The sequence below is a fragment of the Hypanus sabinus genome, chromosome 12, assembly GCF_030144855.1.
Source record: "Hypanus sabinus isolate sHypSab1 chromosome 12, sHypSab1.hap1, whole genome shotgun sequence".
Classification (NCBI taxonomy): Eukaryota; Metazoa; Chordata; class Chondrichthyes; order Myliobatiformes; family Dasyatidae; genus Hypanus; species Hypanus sabinus.
Genome location: NC_082717.1, coordinates 91360891 through 91384207, shown reverse-complemented (window position 1 = coordinate 91384207; position 23317 = coordinate 91360891). Strand labels below are relative to the sequence as shown.

General features: G+C 41.6%; 1 protein-coding gene across 3 annotated transcripts in view; it reads right to left on the bottom strand.

The window, feature by feature from the left end:
• LOC132403145 (uncharacterized protein C6orf118-like) overlaps positions 1-23298 on the bottom strand; it is a 45485-nt gene extending 22187 nt beyond the window's left edge. For 2 of the 3 annotated variants that reach the window (XM_059986464.1, XM_059986466.1), the window contains exons 1-5: positions 23173-23298; positions 16796-17486; positions 11492-11614; positions 9442-9501; positions 4956-5080 (exon numbers count right to left, since the gene is read on the bottom strand). In XM_059986464.1, coding sequence (XP_059842447.1) covers positions 4956-5080; positions 9442-9501; positions 11492-11614; positions 16796-17467 — 980 coding nt within the window. In that variant the 5' untranslated portion in view covers positions 17468-17486; positions 23173-23298. The remainder of the gene's footprint in view (positions 1-4955; positions 5081-9441; positions 9502-11491; positions 11615-16795; positions 17487-23172) is intronic. The other variant, XM_059986465.1, reaches the window with a different exon arrangement.
• Between the last annotated feature and the right edge of the window lie 19 nt (positions 23299-23317).

Genomic DNA, 23317 nt, shown 5'->3' with positions numbered 1-23317 from the left:
TGTGAGCCTTATCAGTGCCAGCTCCCCCACTTGTTGCCTGTGCATAGCAGCCAACATGTTTTGGGCAGGACTTGTAGAGGTTGCACTATTTGCTCCTCTGACAGTCCTTCCTGTGGTGGCCTTTCTGTTTGCAGTTCTGGCAGATAACTGCATTGCATTGAGCCATGACATGACCATACTTCTTGCAGTTATAGTGTGGCCCAGGTTGACAGCAATGATGAAGCCATTGGAATCCACACTCGGCTTGATCTTGACCTGGTGCTTGCTTGTCCAGGTCACAAATACCTGTATGTCATTTACATCCACAGAGTTTCCTGTGCCCTCGACATAGCAGGCAAGAAAGGTGAGGACATCCACAATGGGCACATGTAGGTTGGACATATGCATTGTTATTACATGCCCCTTCTAAGTAGGGATGGTGAGAAGAGGCTGGACCTTCAGCAGCAACTGTAGTTCTCTCTAAAATCCTGCATGAACTTCTGCCATCCCTATGCATACTTGAAGGTTATGTCGAAAAAGCCATAAGACCATACGATATAGGAGCAGAATTAGGCCATTTGATCCATTGAGTCTGCTCTGCCATCCAATCATGGCTGATCCCTTTTTCCCCTCCTCAGCCCCATTCCTCAGACTTCTTCCCCCTAATCTTTGTTGCCGTGGCCAATCAAGAACCTACGTATTAATCTCCACCTTAAATACACCCAACAACCTGGCCTCCACATATGCCTGTGGTAACAAATTCCACAAATTCACCATCATCTGGCTAAGGAAATTTCTCCACATCTCTCTTTTAAATGGAGCACCCTCTAACCCAAGGCTGTGTCCTCTTGTCTTTGACATCCTCACCATGGGAAACATCCTTTCCACATACACTCTGTCTAGGCCTTTTAACATTCGAAAAGTTTTAATAAGATCCCTCAGAGAGTACAGGCCCAGAGCTATCAAACATTTCTCATAAGCCTTTTGTTCCTGGAATCATCCCTCTGAACCTCCTCTGAACCCTCTCCAATGCCAGCACATCTTTTGTCAGATAAGAAGCCCAAAACTATTGACAATACTCAGGTGAGGCTTCTCTAGTGTCAGCATCACACACCTGCTCTTATATTCTAGACCTCTTGAAATGAGTGCTAATATTGCATTTGCCTTCCGCACCACCGACTCACCCTTCAAGTTAACCTTTAGGGTGTTCTGCACAAAGACTCCCAAGTCTATTTGCATCTCAGATTTTTGAATTTTCTCCCTGTTTAGAAAATAATCTGCACATTTATTTTTTCCACCAATGACCATGACTATGCATTTTCCAACATTGTATTTCATTTGCCACTTTCTTGCCCATTCTCTTAAACTGTCTAAGTCCTTCTGCAGCCTTCCTGATTCTTCAACATTACCTGCCCCTCCACCAATCTTCGTCTTGTCTGCAAATTTGGCAACAAAGCCATCTATTCCATCATCTAAATCATTTATATACAGCATAAAAAGAAGTGTTCCCAACACCGACCCCTGCAGAACACCACCAGTCACCGGCAGCCAATCAGAAAAGAGTCCCTTTATTCCCACTCGTTGCCTCTTACCAATCGGCCAATGTTCTAACCATGTAAGCAACTTTCCTGTAATACCATGGGTACTTAACTTGGTAAGCAACCTCATGTGTGGCACCTTGTCAAAGGCCTTCTGAAAATCCAAATATACAACATCCACAGCATCCCCTTAATCTATCCTATTTGTAATCTCCTCAAAGAATTCCAACAGATTTGTCAGGCAAGATTTTCCCTGAAGGAAACCATGCTGACTTTGTCCTACCTTATCCTGTGTCACCAAGTACCCCATAACCTCATCCTTAACAATTGACTCCAACATCTTCCCAACCACTGAGGTCAGGCTACCGGTCTATAACTTCCTTTCTGCTGCCTCCCTCCTTTCTTAAAGAGTGGAGTGACATTTGCAATTTTCCAGTCCTCTGGAATGATGCCAGAGTCCAATGATTCTTGAAAGATCATTATTAATGTCTCCACAATCTCTACCATTACCTCTTTCAGAACCCTAGGGTGCAGTTCATCTGGTCCAGGTGACTTATGTACCTTTAGGACTTCTTTTGAGTACCTTCTCCCTTGTAATAGTAACTGCACTCACTTCTCTTTCCTCACACCCTTCAACATCTGGCACACTGCTAGTGTCTTCCACGGTGAAGACTGATGCAAAATACTCATTTAGTTCATCTGCCATCTCCTTGCCCCCAATCATTATTTCTCCAGCCTCATTTTCTAGAGGTCCTACATCCACTCTCATCTCACTTCTATTTTTTTATGTTACATACTTGGAAAATATTACTATCCACCTTGATATTGTTTGCTAGCTTGCTTTCATATTTCATCTTTTCCCTCCCAATGATTCTTTTAGTTACTTCTGTAGGTTTTCAAAAGCTTTCTGATTCTTTATCTTCCTGTTAATTTTTGCTTTGTTGCATGTCCTCTCTTTTGCTTTTACGTTAGCTGTGACTTCCCTTGTGTCAGCCACAGTTGTACTGTTTTGCCATTTCAGTATTTTTTCATTTTTGGAATACATCTATCCTGCACCTTCTTTTTGTTTTCCAGAAAGGCACGCCATTGCTTCTCTGCTGTCATCCCTGCCAGCATCTCATTCCAATTTACTTTGGCTATCTCCTCTCTCACACCACTATAATATCCTTTACTCCACTGAACTACTGCTACATCAGGCTTTTCTTTATACCTATCAAATTTCAAGTTGAACTCAGTCATATTGTGATCACTACCTTCTAAGGTGTCCTTTACCTTAAGCTCCCTAATTGCCTCCAGTTTATTACATAACACCCAATCCAGTATAGCTGATCCTTTAGTAGGCTCAATGAGAAACTGCTCTAAAAAGCCATCTCATAGATATTCAACAAATTCACTCTCCTGAGATCCATTACCAACATGATTTTCCCAATCTACCTGCATGTTAAAATTTCCCATGACTATCATAACATTACCCTTTTGATTCACCTTTTCTATTTCCCATTGTAATCTGCAGTCCACAACCCAGATTGGGAGGCCTATATATAACTACCATCAGGGTCCTTTTACCCTTGCAGTTTCTTAACCCAACCCAACAAGGATTCAATACCTTCCAATCCTATGTCACATCTTTCTACTGATTTGATGCCATTCTTTACCAGCAGAGCCACATCACCCCCTCTGCCTACCTTCATATCCCTACAATACAATGTGTAACCTTGGACATTCAGCTCCCAACTACAACCATCCTTCAATCATGACTCAGTGATGGTCACTACATCATACCTGACAATCTGAAAAAGTGCAACAAGATCATCCACCTTACTTCTTATACTCTGTGCATTGAGATTTAACATTTTGAGTACTGTATTTGCTACCCTTTTTGATTCTGCATCCCTAATGCACTGATACATATCCTGCTGGCTGCAATTTTGTCCTAACATCTGCCTGGCCTTCCTGACAGTCTGACTGCATGCTATCTTTGCTTTTTTAACCAACTGTCCTATCCTGAATCCCATCACTCAGATTTGCATCCCACTGCCAAATTAGTTTGAACCCTTCCCAACAGTTCTAACAAACCTGCCTGCAAGAATATTGGTACCCCTCGGGTTCAGGTGCAACCCATCCCTTTTCTACAGGTCATACTTCCCTCAGAAGAGATCCCAATTATCCAAGAACCTGAAGCCCTGCCCCCTGCACCAGCTTCTCAGCCACGCATTTATCTGCCAAATCATCCTGTTTCTACCCTCATTGGTGCATGGCATAGGTAGCCATCCAGAAATTACTACCTGGGAAGTCCTGCTTCTCAGTTTTCTGCCTAGCTCTCTTAAATTCTCTCTTCAGGACCTCTTTGCTTTTCCTTCCTCTGTCATTGGTACCAATATGTATCAAGGCATCTGGCCGCTCTCCTTCCCCCTCCAAAATGCTGACATAATCCAAGATGTCGCTGACTCTGGCACCTGAGAGGCAACATTCCATCTGGCAACATAGCCATTGAAGTCCAATTGCAGCAATTGAGCAAAACTTTGCAAATTTTGCAAATTAAGTGGTTCTTGTTTCGGATCCCTGGTCCTCCAGTTGATGTGCTGCTAGATGCAGCCTTCCAAGCTGGACAGCAGGAGTTAGATTGGTTGCTCGGTCAGCATAAGGATTCGTCCCTGCATCAGAAAGCTAACCTCTTCTCAGCCTCTTGATCACAGCGAGTCCACCACTTGATCTTAGCCAAAAGGCCAAAAAGCAATCCATATGATAAATAACAATAAATATGGGTTAGAACAAGATCAAATACAGACCCTACAATTTCCAGTATCAAATTATCTCAAGCAAGGAAGAGTCTCATTTGGCAGAGGCTAATCAATATATTATGGGATGAAGGCAAACAAAAAAAAACACTCCTTATACGCTGCAACACACACAAAATGCTGCCTGAAACATCGACTGTTTACTCTTTTCCATAGATGCTGCCTGGCCTGCTGAGTTACTCCAGTATTTGTGTGTGTTGCTTTGGATTTCCGGCATCTTCAGATTTTCTCATCTCTCTACACTTTATACCCTCCTGTGCAGGCATTTAGCCACCCACATGCAAATTGTCTAATGTAAGTAAGTTACTCTGTAATGCTGGTAATTTACATTACTCTTCTTCAATGGCCACGTTATATAAATGAATACAAGTCTCAGAGTTCACAAAGTCTGAATGAAATGCGCCACTTTTGTACTTCTAATTCCACCCCCAACTCAACTCCCCACTGGTAAATTTAACACTCAAAATTACTACAACAATGTGTGAAACACATTCAGCCTCCAACATATGACTCATGTTCAGAGAGTAAACTTATGCAGTATGAGCTAAACAGCCATAAGATAACATGATCAAACCTGCAGAATTACAGAAAGAAGAATCAAAAGAACAGCGTAATTCTCAATGGAATTCCAGGTACATACTCATCATTTCTCTGCAGAGCAAGTTTTGCCTCTTTCTCCAGATTTAATACTCTCTGGTATGCTTCTTCTACGTGATGAGTTTTCACTGGCCTGTTCTTCATCATTTGAAACTCAGCCTGAAAAATCTGTTGTGTTTGGAAGAGAAAGGAAATAATCTAAAAAAACATATTTTTGAAAATCCCTACTTCTAGATATCTGTCGACAATAAGCAAAATAGTGAAACTGCCTTGTCACAGCAGGTATCTATCCTCATCCTATTTTAGTGTTATGACTAAGAATGTCACTTCTATTAAAGTGGAAAATACATGCAAAAGTATAGTATACGAGGAAATCTGTAGATGCTGGAAATTCAAGCAACACACACAAAATGCTGGTGGAACACAGCAGGCCAGGCAGCATCTACAGGAAGAAGCACTGTCGATGCTTTGAGCCGAGACCCTTCACCAGGAAAAGTATAGTATACAGTTCAGACATCACTAAATAATTTGAGAACTACAAGTGTGCAAAAATTATTTGGAGCTCGCTCAGAAGTAACTAAGGAAGAGCATTTGCTATAATGAGAGGTTGGACAAACTTGATTGTTTTGTCTGGAGCGGCAGAGGCTGAGGGAGATCTGACAGAGGTTTTTTAGATTATGACAGGCAAAGACAGAGTAGACAGACAGTATCTTTTTCCCAGGGTTAGAAAGACTAACACCAGAGGGTATGCATTTAAGGTGAGGGGGGTAAGTTCCAAGGAGTTGTGAAGGGCAAGTTTTTTTTTACACAGAGAGTGGTGGGCACCTGGAATGTAGTGTGCAGGGAGGTGGTAGAGGCAGATACGTTAGAGACTTTTAAGGGACCTTTAGATAGGCAAATAAACATGAGGAAAATGGAAGCATATAGACATTGTGTGGGCAGAAGAAATTAGTCAGCAGTTTGATTACTAATTTAATTGGTTTAGCACAACATTGTGGGCCGAAGAGCCTGTGCTGTACTGTTCTATGGTCTGTGGGGAAAGGTTCCATGTTCTATGTTCTACAGGGAAAGGGGAAGAGGAATGAAAAGGGAAGGGAGGGAGCTTTCCTCTATAGTGGGAAGACCAAAATCAGCTTGGGCAAAAATTCTGCAGAACATTTCCTTTAGGGCTCAATACCTCAAGCTTCCTGTTGGCTACCATTTAAAATTATTTGTGCCATTATCACTCTGTCCTCTTGGTCCTGCTTACACTCTAATGAAGCTCAATGCAAGCTTAAGGGACACTTCATTGTCTGGTTAGGCACAGTACAGCCTGAACTCAATATCCAGTTCAAGAATTTCAATAATGATTCTGCTATTCCATTTACAATTCATTTGGAACCATGTTTTTTTATCTTTACTTGCCCCATTTTGACTCCCTTCTGCATTATTTACATTTTGTTATTTGAGCAGTATTCCATTCCACCCTGTTACAGATCTTTCCATCTGTTCTACCCCATCTCCTTTCTCTGCCCTTTGAAATTTCTCCAAGTTTTTCAATGTCCAATCAGTGGTCATCTTCATGAAATGCTGACGCTGTTTGCCTCTTCACTGATGATGGTCATGTTGCTCTGTATTTACAGCACCTTCATTTTCAATTATAGTCAGTTCAATGTTACAAGATTAAAGATTATTTATGGTCTTTCTTCAATGCACAAGTGTGAAGGAGAAGGAAATTATTATTACCCTGGATCTGATGCAGCAGTAAAAAGACTCAATAAGTGTAAATAATACAGTAAAAATCAAAAAAGCACAATAAATATTAATGTAAGAGCAACCCTATAAAATAAGATGTATTAGTTATGTATACATATAGACTGATTGTATGTACATAAAGTGATGCTATCTAATAGGTATGTAATGGCGGTACAGGGTGATGGGGTGGATTAATGGGTGAAGGTGTTTATCAGCCTGAATGCTGGGGGGGTAGTAACTATTTTTGAGTCTAGTGGTCCAGGCACAGATGCTGGAAGTGGGACAAACATTCCACAAGTGGGGTGGGTGGGATCTTTTATTATATTGTTAGCCTTTTTCTGTATATATGTCCTTGATATCAGGTAGGTTCGTGCCAGTGATGTGTTGGGCAGTTTTGACTATCCATTGTGAACCCTTCCTGTCTGCCGCTGCAGTGTCCATGATACAGCATGTTAGGAATTTGTGCATGCTATGTTCTGACATATTGTAATCAAATAACTGTAAGGTAATCCATTCAGTTAGTGGATGAGGGACAATTAAAGGCTGGGACATCAGAAATCTTCTCTGAATTATGCCACAGGATCATTTCTATAACCTGAAAGAACTGATGGGGCACCTACTCAACAGCACCAAAACTGATGTAGTCCCTCAGTATCAAGTTCAATAATCAGCTATCTGATGACTCAGAAATCACAATACTTGTCTGAGGTTAAAACAAGATTTTGATCTACTGGGAAAGTAGGCAAAGGAATGGCAGATGGGCAAAGTAATTCAATTTTGGATGTTAAACCAAGGCAGATCAGTGAAAGGCAGGGCCCTGGGGAGTGTCGTAAAACAGAGAGATTTAGGGGGCACATGTCAAGTGGTGGAAAAGGTGTATGGCACGGCTGCCTTTATTGTATAGCACTGGGTACAAGTGTTAGGATGTCATGTTACAGCTGTACAAGATGCTGGTGAGACCGCACCTGGAATATTTTGTCCAGTTTTACTTTATTTTATTCAGAGAAACAGCAAGAAACAGCCTTTCCTGTCCAATTACACCCATGTGACCAATTAAACTACAAATGTTGATACTTTGGAAAGTGGGAGGAAACTGAAGCACCCAGAGGAAACTCATGTGGTCACAGTGAGTGCATACAAACTCCTGACAGACAGCAGTGGGAATTGAACCCAGGAATTGAACACGATGATGCCATTACATTAACCACTACTACAGTGCCCTGTCACTATACTACAAGAAGGATATGAATAAGCTAGAGAGAGTGTGGAAAAGATCTACAAAGATTGTGCTGTCTTTACGACAGTTATTTAGTTTATAATATTTTCGCTTAGTAATTCATTCAATAGTATTTTCTAGTTAGAATTAGAAGTGTTTAAAGTATATTCATTGCATGTAAAATATATCAGCATGCGATGACGTCACATCCGGTTTCGCCGCGTCTTGTGGGAAAACACCGGTTTAAAATTAGCGCGAGGGTGGGGGCTTTCCACGAGGCTCACTGAGCAGAAGCAGTTTTGCAGGCATGAGAAATCACAGTGAGAGCAACGCTTTTTCACCATATGTTAATGTGAAGAGTGAACAGTAAATGGTTAATCTTACTGCGATCTGGTTTCATTGACTGTGGTTTATCCGGACGTTGAATTCGGCGTTATTAGTACACCCAAAGGAGAACGTTACAAAGATGTTGCCAGGATTGGAGGGGTTGAGTTTTAAGAAGAGATTGGAACGAAGGCAGGTGAAGAATATTCTTTATAAAATCAAAAGGGGCATAAACTAGATGGAAGGTTACAGTCTTTTCCAGAGTAGAGTCATCTAAAACTAAAAATCAGAGACTTAAGGTGAGAGATGAAAGATTTAAAGGCTTTTAACACATAGTGAGTTGGGTACACGGAAAGAGCTGCCAGAGGAAGTGATAGAGGTGGGTGCAATTGCAACATTTAAAAGACATCGAGACAGGTTCAGGGGGACATGGGCCATTTGCAGGCATGACTGAGTTGGGCCAGGAGGTCTGCTTCTGTACTATGTTACTCTGTAACTCTGATTCAGCATTTGGCTCACTGACTGTTTACTGCACTCCCTACAAACTCACTGCACTCCCTTTAATAAAAGGTAAATTAAATGTGTAAGGAGTGTTAATGAGGAAATTAACATCCAGAAAATCTGCTTGTAGAGTACCCCTAAAAGTCCCAATCATGCAGAGTAATACTGCAGTGTCCTCACCCTTCACATGGTTCTAAAACCCGGAACTACTGTATCTAATCGGAGAAAAATTACTAAAAGGGCAAAGCTAATATGACATGAGAGAAAACTATTGTTCCTTCGGAATTTTGGGAAAAGCTATGATAAAGAGGTTTCCAGAAATAAAGTTTCCTATTATACAGTACATGAATACCCAAACTGGATGAGTATCCATTAACATCGCACAAATTCAGTACAAAGGATCCCTTTACCCTATTTTCTAATTAGTTTAAGTCTATAACCTTTCATGGTTACTTTTCTGGTACCTATACGGAAATTAGCAGATTTGTCATGAACACTCAGTGGCCATTATATTAGGTACACTTCTATACCTGCTCATTAACACAATACAATATCGTCATTTGCCATAGTGATATCTTAATTCTTTTTACCACTTGACAGAATGTTTTACCACTTTGTTGAATTTGTTTGAATTGGTCTGATTAAACAGCTCAATCACCAACATTGCCCAAAATACTGCAACCTATTTTGATACCTTCCAATTTTGATACCTTTATAATATTTTCCAACATCCAGGCTTTTTTAAACCTATTACCTTGTGTCGGTTCGTTGGCTGAGACTCCAGGAGTGACATGAGGTATGCATCGTATTCAACCTGAGAGTAAAAGGGTCAAGCAGAAAGTAACACAATGAAATAAAATATAATACTTTATAAAAATTAAAATGCTGTAATAATAATTATCTAAACTGACAATATGGTGTCTAAAGGCTAAATAAAAAGAGGGCTGGGAAATGGTGAGTGAGAGAGCAAAGAAAGACAGAGGGAAAGGGTGTGAAAATGTGGGAAAGGGATAAAGGATAGATTGCTTTAGAAAGTTGTGTAAATAGGATGCATTCACACTTTAAGCATTATAAAATTTCTACAATACAGAAGCTACAAGTAAAGAGAATGTTTTCATCTTTTTCTCACAAAAGCAAAATTGGTTTTGAAATTCTTGTTGTTTTGAAGAGTTACTTGAAGAAAAGCTACCAAGCAGAAAGTACCAAAATCTGAAAAAAGTCAATCATTATAGGTGTCACAGTTGTATCCTGGGAAGTTTGATTAAGTGCACATGGTCCGATAACAATTTTTAAGTTCAGCTCAGAATCACTTATAGTGAATTCTAATGTAATAAAAATTTAATTACCTACAAATGAAATAGCCATTTAAAAATAATCAGGAAACTTTATAGCTGGCACCAAATTCTTTGCTAACTTTTAACGAGAAAAGAATAAATTGTAGAGACACAACAAATGAAACGAGTTGACAAATAATTTGATTCAAATGTGATGACAGAAACTCATTTTATAGACTGAAAGAAGATGCAGTCAGAAAACTCTTGATTGGGTTTATATAGTACATTTTAACAGGATAAAGATATAGAAAATCAGTTGTTCAAGATGGTGTCATCTCTTTTCAGAGATACAAGTACCCATATGGATGGAAAATTGCTCTGTCTAGGAATTTGGAAATATGAAGGAGGACTCTGGATTCTATCTGGAATAGTGAATATTGAAATAGAAAGAAAACATATGAGAAATGATTTGAGATGCATTTTGGGCTGATACTTTCTTTTTTAGCAGATCTGACTTCAATGTGAATAGAACAAATATTCTTAAAGAACCCTCTGCAATACATCCAACATTTAATACTCATTAGCAGTTATTTTTAGATTTAAAAAAATATATTCCCTTGTCCAGAAATCAATTATACAGTTATTTTCATCATTGTGTGATTAATAGTTCTCTAGAGAGGAATATAGTAATGGCCATTTCCAAATAGTTTTGCTTCCTTTCAGAAATTCCATTGGGTATTTCTGTGCACAAAACCCCTTACACCCAAGGTAATTTCTGCTCTGTAGCAGGTGGGTGACTTCACCTTCTGTGCAGAACTCTACTTGGAGCATGTGAACACAAACCATATTGTCCAGGTGAAGCTTTTGCTGAGCACTCCAGGAACACTTGGCTTTCATAGTGCAGCAATTACTGGAATCCCTGTAAGACTTGTACTTATCTTTGCTAATTCACTCCAACCCTATATTACACATCCCCACCTAACTCTGACCCATCAAAGTTGACTGTAATCCCAAAATCTAGACCAGGATTATACATTGCCCTTCATCTCATCCTAACCTCTAAATCCCTCCATCCTTCTGACACTTCATTTTCCTTCTTGGACACCTACAGTCCTCCTAAACCCAAAGCCCTCTTATCATCTTGATCCCTCAAAACTTCCTGCCCTCCCAATCCTCGCAAAACCCTCATCTATCAACTCCTTTGATCAGTCAATTGCTTGCTCCCAGTCCCGGGAGAAGACCCTAATCCTCTTTGCTCCCCTCCAGAACCCTGTACTATCCAGACATTCTCCTTAAACTCATCACTTTCCTCTCCACCTTTAGTTACTCCTTAAAATCCACCTCTTTAACCAAGCTTCTTATCCAAATCTGTCAATGGCTCTTTTTTTTAATTCTTGTCAAGCTTTTGCTCCTGCTTAGTGACTTGGGACATTACAATGCTGTAATTAAACAGATAGGAAATTATTACTAAATTAGGAATTTCATAAACACAGAGAGAAAATATTGTATGATATGTTTGCTGGAAATTACTTTGATTTCACTTAAAATTTTACGAAACATTGTTGAGTCTCGGCAAATGTCTTCAAAAACATCACTGAAGACATGAAGACGTTTCAAGTTTGGTGCAGGGAGATGGCCTAACTTCATCAGCTCCTACATTTGTAATTTAAAAAAACAACAACAATATAATGGTTAAAACTCAAATGATTCACAAACAGCAACAAGTATATTAGACATAGGACTTCAAAACTCCGGTTAGGCCAGTTCTAGTCTCCTCACTATAGGAAGGATGTGGAAGCATTGGAAAGGGTACAGAGGAGATTTACCAGGATGCTGCCTGGTTTAGAGAGTATGGATTATGATCAGAGATTAAGGAAGCTAGGGCTTTACTCTTTGGACAGAAGGAGGATGAGAGGAGACATGATAGAGGTATACAAGATATTAAGAGGAATAGATAGAGTGGGCAGCCAGTGCCTCTTCCCCTGGGCACCACTGCTCAGTACAAGAGGACATGGCTTTAAGGTAAGGGGTGTGAAGTTCAAGGGGGATATTAGAGGACGGTTTTTACTCAGAGAGTGGTTGGTGTGTGGAATGCATTGCCTGAGTCAGTGGTGGAGGCAGATACATGAGTGAAATTTGAGAGACTACTAGACTGGTGTATGGAGGAATTTAAGGTGGGGGGGGTTATATGGGAGGCAGGGTTTAAGGGTCGGCACAACATTGTGGGCTGAAGGGCCTGTACTGTGCTGTACTATTCTATGTTCCATAATAGCTTAAATTATTCAAGTCAATTTGACAAATACAGCATGTATAAACTTAAAATGTAAAGCTGTCAGATTGTTGAAATAAATAATTTAGACAACTGAAAATGGCAGTAACAAGACCAGCTAGATGAACTTATTTTCCAATGTAAGTGGATGCCAAGAAGCAAGGCATCCATATTACCATAACTTGAACTATATGGAATATTGCCATCTTTGCTTTGATTTTAGAACTCGATTATCTTTAACAAATAGCTTTTTGGTGTGTTGAGATGATCTTCTTTATTCTTTTTAATCCTTGCTCTCTTCCTCAATCCTCACAAATTAGCAGCTGATCTCAGTTACTTCCAAACGGAAGCTCAAATTGCTATGAGTAGTTCACTGTTTACAATTTGTAATAATTACACATTTAGAAAATAACTCAATAATGAAATCACTAATGTATTTTTACATCCTATTCATTTGGATGACTTACAATATCAAATGAAGCCATTTTGACCATTGACATTCCATTAGAATTTCATTGTTCACATACATTTGCCATTGAATTTGCACCACATCCCCAGAAGCTGCCTGACTGTAGTTTTGTATGATGTTGCCAAGGATTCCAGATTGCTATTAATTCTTCCTACCTACATTTTTGCATTTCAACCTGTTTAAAATGTTTTCTTATTTATTTCTTCCAAAATTTTCAATCTAAAATTTTATTTAACGGTACTGAATAGTTAAGAGGAAATGGATTAGTAATCTCTTCTCTAGAACAGAACGTGCAGATCAGGTCATTTCTGTCAGAAAGGAATTGCAGCCAGTATTTCAGTTTGAAGACCTTTCAACTTGCAGTGTCAGCTTTGTTTCTCTTCCCACAGATGTGGCTTGATTTGTTAATACTTCCAGCATTTTCTATTTTTATTTCAGATTTTCAGCCTTTGCAATTTTTTTTTTGATTTGCTCAAAGTTCTGCCTATCTATCAACAACTATTATATTAGTGAATATAAATTAGCTTTGGTCCAGCAACACCACCATTTGTAAAATTCACACTGTTGTTTGTAAGATCATTTCCTTCCAAAGAAGCATTGCCCCTCATACTTCTATAATTTCCTTGAACCCTTTGAGTTCTATACCCTTCTCCAGTTCTGGTTTCTTGTGTATTTTTATTTCTAATTATTGTTAACCTGATAGTTGCGGTGACACCTTCCCAGGCCTTAAACTCTGAAGTTCTTTCCTTAAATCTCTCCATCTCCCTTTACACACTCCTTAAGCCTACTATTTTTATTTATTTATTTTATTTAGAGCTACAGCATTGTAACATGCTTTTAGTTTTCACCCTGCAATTTGAGAGGGTGAAGCTAAAGTCAGATGTATCAGTTTTACAGTGGAGTAAAGGGAATTACAGAGACAAGAGAGAGGAGCTAGCCAAAGATAATTGGAAGGGGGCACCAGCAGGGATGACAGCAGAAGATCACTGGCTGGAGTTTCTGGGAGCAATGTGGTAGGCACAGGGTAGATATATCCCAAAGAAACGGAAGTATTCTAAAGGAAAGATGACATAAACGTGGCTGACAAGGGAAGTCAGAGCCAACGTAAAAGTAAAACAGACAACATATATTAGAGCAAAAACTGGTGGGAAAGTAAAGGATAGGGAAACTTTTACAAATCAACAGAAGGCAAATAAAAGATGCCATCTTGTGGGTGGGAGATGAATAATGAAAGTAAGCTAGCCAACAATCTAAAAGAGGATACCAAAAGTTTTTTCAGTTATATAAGAAGTGAAAGAAAGGCGAGAGTAGATATTGGAAGGCTGGGAAATGAAGTTGGAGTCATGGGGGACAAAGAAACAGCAGACAAACTGAATAAGTATAAGTCTTCACTGTGGAGGACACTAGCAGTATGCCAGAAGTTCAAGAGTGTCGGGGGCATAAGTGAGTGAAATACTATGAAGAACATGCTTGGCAAACTGAAAGGTCTGACGGCAGATAGGTCATCTGAACCAGATGGACTACACACCAGAGTTCTGAAAGAGGTGGCTGAAGAGACTGTGGAGGCATTATTAATGATCTTTCAAGGATTGTTGGATTCTGGAATAGTTCTGGAGTATTGGAAAATTGCAAATGCCACTCCACTCTTCAAAAATGGAGAAGAGGCTGAAGAAAGGAAATTATAGGCCAGTTAGCCTGACCTCAGTAGCTGGGAAGATGTTGGAGCAATTGAAAAGGATGTGGTTTCAGGGTACTTGGAGGCACATGGTTAAGTAGGCCAAGTTCAGCATGGTTTCCTTGAGGGAAAATCTGCTAGAATTGTTTGAGGAAATAACAAGCAGGATAGACAAAGGAAAATCAGTGGATGTTGTGTACTTGGATTTTCAGAAGGCCTTTGACAAGGTGCTGCACATGAAGCTTCTGAACGAGGTAAAAACATGGTATTAAAGGGTATTTGCATGGATAGAAGATTGGCAGGAGACAAAAAGTGGGAATAAAGGTAGTCTTTACTGATTGGCTGCCAATGATTACTAGTTTTCGGACCACTTCTTTTTACATTGTATGTCAATAATTTGGATGATGTAATTGATGGCTTGGTGACTAAGTTTGCAGATGATACAATGATAGGTAGAAGGGCAGGAAGAAAGGTTCAGAAAGCAGGGAGACTGCAGAAGGGACAGTTTAGGAAAATGGGCAAAGAAGTGGCAGATGGAATATAGTATTGGGAAGTGTATGGTCATGTACTTTAGTAGAAGGAATAAAAACAGTCTATTTTCTAAACGGGCAGAAAATTCAAAAATCCGAGATTCCCTAAAGGTTAATTTGCAGACTGAGTCTGTGGCAAGGATGGCAAGTGCAATATTAACATTCATTTCAAGAGGACTAGAATATAAAAGCAAGGGCATATATTGAAGCTTTATAAAGCACTGGTGAGGCCTCATCTGAGCCGTTTTGGCCCTCTTATTGAAGAAATAATGAGTTGACATTGGAGAGGGCTCAGAGGAGGTTCACAAGAATGATTATGGGAATGAAAGGTTTTTTGTATGAGGAACAATTGATGGCTCTGGGTTTTTACTCACAGAAATTTAGAAGAATGGAGGGAGGGGATCTCATTGAAACCTATCAAATCTTGAAAAGCCTAGATAGAGTGGATGTGGAGAAGATGTTTCTTAGTGTAGGGGAGTCCAGGACCAGAGGGTACAGCCTCAAAATAGAGGGATGTCCATTTAGAACAGAGATGAAGAGGCCTTCCTTTAGCCAGAGGGTGGTGAATCTTTTGAATTCGTTGCCACATGCAACTGTGGAGGCCAGGTTATTGGATATATTTAAGGCAGAGGTTGATAGGTTCTTGATTAGTCATGGCATGAAAGATTACAGGAAGAAGGCAGGAGAATGGGGTTAAGAGAGAAATGACATAATCGTGGAGCAGACTCGATGGGGAAGTTTTACTAGGTAAAAGAAATTACATAATTCCAAAGCAACACACACAAAATGCTGGAGGAACTCAACAGGACCACTTTATCTTACTAGAGTACCATTTAATGGTTTTATTGCAGCAAGGTAGAAGCTGTCCCTGAGCCTAGGAGAACATCAGGGGGAAACATAAGGGTAACACACCCACACAATATAGCAGGAACTCAGCAGGTCATTACATATGTATGGAGAGGAATAAACAGTCAACATTTCCGGTTGAGATCCCTTACAGGACTGGAAAGGAAGGGAGGGAAGTCCAGAATAAGAAGGAAGGGAGAGGGGTAGCTGTATAAGCTAGCTGGTGATAGGTGAGACCAGGTGAGGGGAAAGGTGGGGGGATGTAGAGGGATGAAGTGAGAAGCTGGGAGGTAATAAAAGGTGGAAAAGGTAAAGGGCTGAAGAAGAAGGAATCTGATAGAAGACAAGTGAACCAAAGGTAAAGAGGAGGGGCACCAGTTAGAGATGATGAATAATTGAGAAGGGGAGCCAAAAATGAGGAATAGAAAAAGAAAGAAAGGGGAAGGACATAAATTACTTAAGTTACATAAATATAATTTTTGTAACTGTAGACATAAGATTTATCCATTTTTAAATTAATTTCAATATCATCTCTTTCTTCGTTGATCTTTGCTGTTTTTGAATTATGCCACAGTACTCTTGCAACTTCTTGGTGTCCTGAACATGGAATGAGTGAGGAATTCCAAGAAATCATCCAGAGACAGCTTGCAAGAACATATCAGAAAAACAAGGGGAAGTATTTTTGTCCACCCCTTGAGTTTGGTGAATTTTTTGTTTCAAGTATGAGGCAGATTTATTAGAATTCCAAAAAAAATGCCACAAAAACAGATGAAAATGTAAAAGAAGGTTGCACTGATAAAATGTCTCAACTTATTTTCCCATCTGGTTAAAAAATGAAACATCTAAATCACAGTAAATCCATTTTCAGCAACGCTTATTTGAGGGACAGTAGAATTCTACAATACACTGAGTTGTTTGCCAAAGAATTCCTGTCAACCTTCTCCTCAAAAAAAATCTTTTCAATTCTTTCCTTCCTTTGCTCCCCAACTATTTTGATTCTGAGTGGTGGTTTTAATCATCTCATCACACCTATAAAATCTCTTACATGCGCTAACTTCCACTCATGTTTCACTACAGTTTTGTAACCAGACATTATATCCCTGTCCAGAAGGTCTTGCTTCATCAGGACTCTTTTCTCAAATTCGAGTAGCTTTCGGAACTGGTCCGCCTTTGTCACTCCAGCCAAGTAGCATTCAACAAACTGGTTCTGGTCATGATTGCTGTGGGGTCCTGCACATTTCTGCTGCTGAGGTTTCACGAGCATGAGGGTAGTTAAGTCGAATTCCTCACTGACGAAGTGATCTTGGAGCATTTGTTCTTTGGCATCTGAGGTTGCCGAGCATGTGAATGAAGTATTATCTGGTGTACACTGAGAAACTCTAGCTGTATTCCGATCAGAATTGTCAGAGCAGTTAGCTGGAGGCAATATTGGAAGCATAGATCTCCGGCCAAGATCTGCCATTCCCTCGCTCATTTTCTCTGCTTTCTTCTCACTTGACTGCTGGGTTAATGCATTTTTCTCTTTCTTCAGGGTGGACATTTTAGCACTCTGCCATGACGCCGAGCCTTCATGCTGCCCAGATATTTTATACAGATTCCTGTGGTTCAAATGGCCAAAACTGTAGGCAAGGATATCAGCCTTCTGAGCCCTTTCACAACCACGGAGAAGCTGTCGAAGTGTTTTCTCGTTTGAGTTGGTGCACTTCACGGATTTCATCCTTTCGGTGAAGCAAAGCCTGAAAAGTTAGAAACATAATAAATGAGTCCAAGTGGTGAGGTGTGAAATAACCAACAACACACACGAAATGCTGGTGGAACACAGCTGGCCAGGCAGCATCTATAGGGAGAAGCACTGTCGATGTTTCGGGCCAAGACCCTTCGTCAGGACTAACTCCAGTTAGAAATAACCAGTTGGTTGGTGAGATCCCAACGGCAGGGAGCAAGTGGCTTTTACAGAAGCATGGGAAGGTTAGTGCACTACCAGAAACCATATTTAGTAGATCTGGAGACCAATTAGAAGAAAAGCTCAAGATGACAGGAAATCTCCTTCTAAGAGTCTTGATTTGAATACACTTCTCATGTTTCCTTCAGTTTACAGCAATTATCCAAATCTACCTTTTCGTTATGCAAGGAGCTATTTTGCTCCATTGTCAGTCCTTAAATTTATCTATAATAAGCATGTTCCAAAAGAGAGAAATCAATTCCCCTTCATTCCTGTGGAACTAAGTCTCAGCTCTGCACTGGGACGACTTGTCTCTGGGTTTGTGAATGCAGTTCAATAAGCACGTAAGCCTAACAATCACAGTGGCCTTGCTCACAGCAAAAGGGCATATCTGGCCACTGCTTTGCATTCCATCTATTTCAATACACACAGCATAACAAGTAAGGCTGGCAAACTACCCCGAGGGACTGGGATATTGTGACCATAACAGAAGCTTCGCTGAGAGAAGAGCAAGGCTGGCAGCTGAATGTTTTGGGATACTGATGGTATGTCAGAGAAACAGGTAGGAGTGAAGGGGATGTTTGATAAGGGAGGACATTGCAGCAGTGCTCAGAGAGGACATTCTTCAGGGATCATCCGATAAGGAGGTTTGGATGGAATTTAGAAAACTGAAGGAGATGGACACTTTGATAGGACTTTATCGATCTTCCCATAGTCAGTAGGAACTTGAGAGCAGATGTGTCAAGAAATTGCACACAGCTGTGAGAACAGGTGGGTACAGCTAGTGAGAGATTTCAATTTTCCTCATATCAACAGGAAATCCTTCCTAAACACAGCAACCATTCTTGTCCTTGTGACAGCCAAGTCTCCATAATAACCACAATGTCGTAGTTCCAAGTACTGATCCATGCTCTATGTTGATCACCCTTGCTCCTGATATATCTTGCCTTAAAACAGACACTTCAATCCATCCCACTGATTACAATTTTGCTCTATCAACTACCTATCCTTCCTCATAGTCTCTCTACATGTATAGCAACTACCCTATCATCTGACCTACCACTCTGGTTCCATCCTCCTGCTAAACTAGTTTAAATACTCCCCAAAAGCTCTAGCAAATCTACCCCCAAATTCAGGGGTAACCTGTCCTTTTTGTGCAGATCATACCTTACCCAGAAGAGATCCCAATGATCCACAAATTTGAAACCCTGCTCTCTGCATCAATTCCTCAGCCACACATTCATCTGGCAAATCATTCTATCCAGCACGTGGCACAGGCAGCATTCCAGAAATCACTACCCTTGAGGTTTTCACTTTCAGCTTCCGACCTAGTTCCCTATATTCTTTCTTCAGGAACTCCTCCCTTTTCCTACTGTAACACTTACCCAACAGGCTGGTATATGTCTAGGGGAAAAGGAGATCCAGCCACTCACCAACCCCACCTCCCGTACACGCAGGTGCTGTGAGAATCAAGTTTATGCCACGCGCACACACACCATATCAAACTCACACCAGATACCGTTATGGAATACACTTTAAAGATTTTACTAAAACTAAGAGAGTACGATGCAATACAATATATATGAAGGAAAAGAAAATAAAGTAAAAGACACCAACTTATCAAAGTTCAGTCAGTTTAGTGCACATCGTTGGAGCTCAACCATCGAACCATTCGACCCCTCGTCACTTTCCTCCGACCTCCACCTCCTCGCACCTGGGACCACCCCTGGTGGTCGACCGAGCAGTGCAGCGCACGTCCACCTTCCTTGGTGTCTTCTTCCCAACTCCCCTGAAAAGACCGCGAAACCCCCAAGCTCCCAGACCCACAAGACAAAATAACATTCCCCATTGGTCAACAAATGAATACAATCCCAATATCAGCAAGTCTAAAGCTAAACAACTGCGAGAGAAAGCACTTATCATACAAAGAAGCATTCCTACTCTTAACAAAACAAAGAAGTCATTTTGATTAACATTGTACACTACCTATGTTGCTGGCACTGATATGTACAGTACCAGCAATTCTGGATGCTTATCAGCCCCTCTTTATAATGCTATGGACGGAATCTAGAACGTCCCTGACCCTGGCACCTTGGAGGCAACACACTATCCAGGAAACAACACACACAAAATGCTGGTGGAACACAGCAGGCCAGGCAGCATCTATAGGGAGAAGCGCTGACGACGTTTCGGGCCAAAACCCCTTGTCATGCTTTGAATTTTTTCAATGATTTTAAATTCCCTGGCCCCCTCTGTCTTATTTTCACCATGGACGTCCAGTCCCTATATACCTCCATCCCCCACCAAGATGGTCTCGAAGCTCTTCGGTTTTTTTTGGATTCCAGACCTAACCAAATCCCCTCTACCACCACTCTCCTCCATCTAGCAGAATTAGTTCTTACTCTCAATAATTTCTCCTTTGGCTCCTCCCACTTCCTCCAAACCAAGGGTGTAGCCATGGGCACCCGTATGGGTCCCAGTTATGCCTGCCTTTTTGTTGGCTTTGTGGGACGACTGCATTGGGGCTGCCTCTCGCACACGTGCTGAGCTTGTCGACTTCATTAACTTTGCCTCCAACTTTCACCCTGCACTCAAATTTACCTGGTCCATTTCTGACACCTCCCTCCCCTTTCTTGATCGTTCTGTCTCCATCCCTGGAGACGGCCTATCTACTGATATCTACTATAAGCCTACAGACTCACAGCTACCTGGACTATTCCTCTTCCCACCCTGTCTCTTGCAAAAAGGCTATCCCCTTCTCACAATTCCTCCGTCTCCACCACATCTGCTCTCAGGATGAGGCTTTTCTTTCCAGGACGAAGGAGATGTCTTCCTTTTTTAAACAAAGGGGCTTCCCTTCATCCACCATCAACTCTGCTCTCAAACGCATCTCTCCCATTTGCCGCACATCTGCCCTCATCCCATCCACCCCATTGTCCTTACCTACCACCCCACCAGCCTCCAGGTCCAACATTTAATTCTCCGTAACTTCCGCCACCTCCAACGGGATCCCACTACCAAACACATTTTTCCCTCCCCCCCTCTTTCTGCTTTTTGCAGGGACCGCTCCCTACGGGACTCCCTTGTCCACTCGTCCCCCCCCCCCCCCATCCCTTCCCACCGATCTCCCTCCTGGCACTTATCCTTGTAAACAGAACAAGTGCTACACCTGCCCTTACACTTCCTCCCTCAGCACCATTCAGGGCCCCAGACAGTCCTTCCAGGTAAGGCGACACTTCACCTGTGAGTCGGCTGGTGTAGTATACTGCATCCAGTGCTCCCGGTGTGGCCTTTTATATATTGGTGAGACCCAACGCAGACTGGGGGACCGTTTCGTGGAACACCTACGCTTGGTCCGCAAGAAAAAGCAGGATCTCCCAGTGGCCACACATTTTAATTCCACGTCCCATTCCCATTCTGATATGTCCATCCATGGCCTCCTCTATTGTCAAAATGAATCCAAACTCAGGTTGGAGGAACAACACCTTATATACCGGTTGGGTAGCCTCCAACCTGAACATTGACTTTTCTAACTTCCGTTAATGCCCCTCCTCCCCTTCTTACCCCATCCCTGACATATTCAGTTGTTTGCCTGTTCTCCATCTCCCTCTGATGCTTTCTTTCTCCTGAGGCCTCCCATCCCATGATCCTTTCCCTTCTCCAGCTCTGTATCACTTTCGCCAACCACCTTTCCAGCTCTTAGCTTCATCCCACCCCCTCCAGTCTTCTCCTATCATTTCGCATTTCCCCCTCTCCCCACTGCTTTCAAATCTCTTACTATCTTTCCTTTCGGTTAGTCCTGATGAAGGGTCTCAGCCCGAAACGTCGACAGTGCTTCTCCCTATAGATGCTGCCAAGCCTGCTGTGTTCTACTAGCATTTTGTGTGTTTTGTTGTTTGAATTTCCAGCATCTGCAGATTTCCTCGTGAGTGTTAAATATCTACTCTTTTCATACAGTGATTGTCCACATGCTTACAAAGAAAGCAGCGGCAGTCACTTAGGTACACAAGCTGTTCAGCTATTCAATTTGATCTTAGCAAAAACTATCAAAATTGGAGGGGAACTTCAAAGTATTGTAGCCAAGGTAGACAAAAATCATACAAGACTCATGATTACTTCTATTAACTGCAACAATTTGCAAGTCATTTGGAATATTCATTTCTGGAGGGGAAATGACATTGCTGATATATGTTATTCTTTGCAGACAGGAGCAAGTCCAGTGGTAGCTGAGTCATTCACTCCTCTCCAGTTTATCTTTTTAGAAATACACTAAGTTATCACAGAGTCCGTAAACAATCTGTCTTTGCACCCCTCCCAGTTGGATTTCAGTTGGATATCAGTTGGCATCATCCATATTTCCTTTCAATACATAGTGCTATTGAGGTCAGTAGAATACTAGAGTGATTGGTCTCTTCCTGATTCTGACCACCCACTGAATCAGTAGACAATACCTCCACAACATCCTCCCTTTCTGCAGCTGTGATACTATCCCTGATTAGCAACGTAACTGCCACACTTCTTCTACCTAGACATCTAGTCCAGGCTGCTCTTGGGTGAATCTGTCATGTGCTAAAAGATAAACAATCAACCATGTGGTGAGCCTTGCATTCTGTATCATTTATGCTGAATGTATGTTTTTTTCTGGTGAATATTGTGCCGTAATATTATACCCCTGTGATGCTGCTGTAAGGAAGTGCACGCACGTGCTTGGTGCTTTTGACAATAAACTCAGCTTTCATTTGAACACTTTCTCTGTAACTGCAACACGAGATTTTGTGTTCTGGTTTCCTTTGACTTACAGCCTGGATATAATTATGTGAAGCATGGTGGACTTGCAAAACAAAACCATTATCTCGGTTCACATGACAGTAATAAAAACAATTACCAACGCCGTCAGCACCACTCCCCTACAACTTGTTCCCTCTTGAGGCCCTCCATTGTGTCGAAGTAAACGATGGACATTGTGTCTAGTTATCTGCACAATACACAACAGACAGGGCAGTGTGATATGGAGAGAAGCTGTTGTCCACGCAGCAGGATCCCCCTCTCGAGCAACTGATGAATCCAAAGTAACGGCAACGGCAGTTTGTCACCAGCGGCATTACAGGAGTTGCTAGTCTGTATTGAACACAACGTTGGTCTGCCCTGGATTTTTCCTCCCGAAGCCTTCAGCGTGAGTGGAACCTTGTTTATTTATTGAGATACAGAGCAGACTAGGCCCTCCCAGCCCACTGAGCGGTGCTGCCAGCAACCCCCAATTTAACCCGAGCCTAACTGTGGGACATTGATCAACCAGCTGTGGGAGGAAACCGCGGCGCCCAGAGGAAACCCACGCGGCCCTGGGGAGAATGCACGAACTCCTCACGGGCAGCGGCAGGAACTGAACCGTGGTACTAACCATGACACTACCGCGCAGCAAGGCAGTGGATTAAACAGCTTCCCAGCCTGTCAGTTTACAGAGAAATAAGTTCCCAGCCCACCTTTAAGGGCAGCTCCGAGGCCCGAGCGCTGACCTGGGCGGTATGGCCGACGACCTTCTGCCGCCGGTCTCCTCGCCTGCTTCCCTCCAGGCCGGCGCTTTGCGGTTGCTAGGAGACGAGCAGCCGGGTCCGCCGCGAGTCGTCC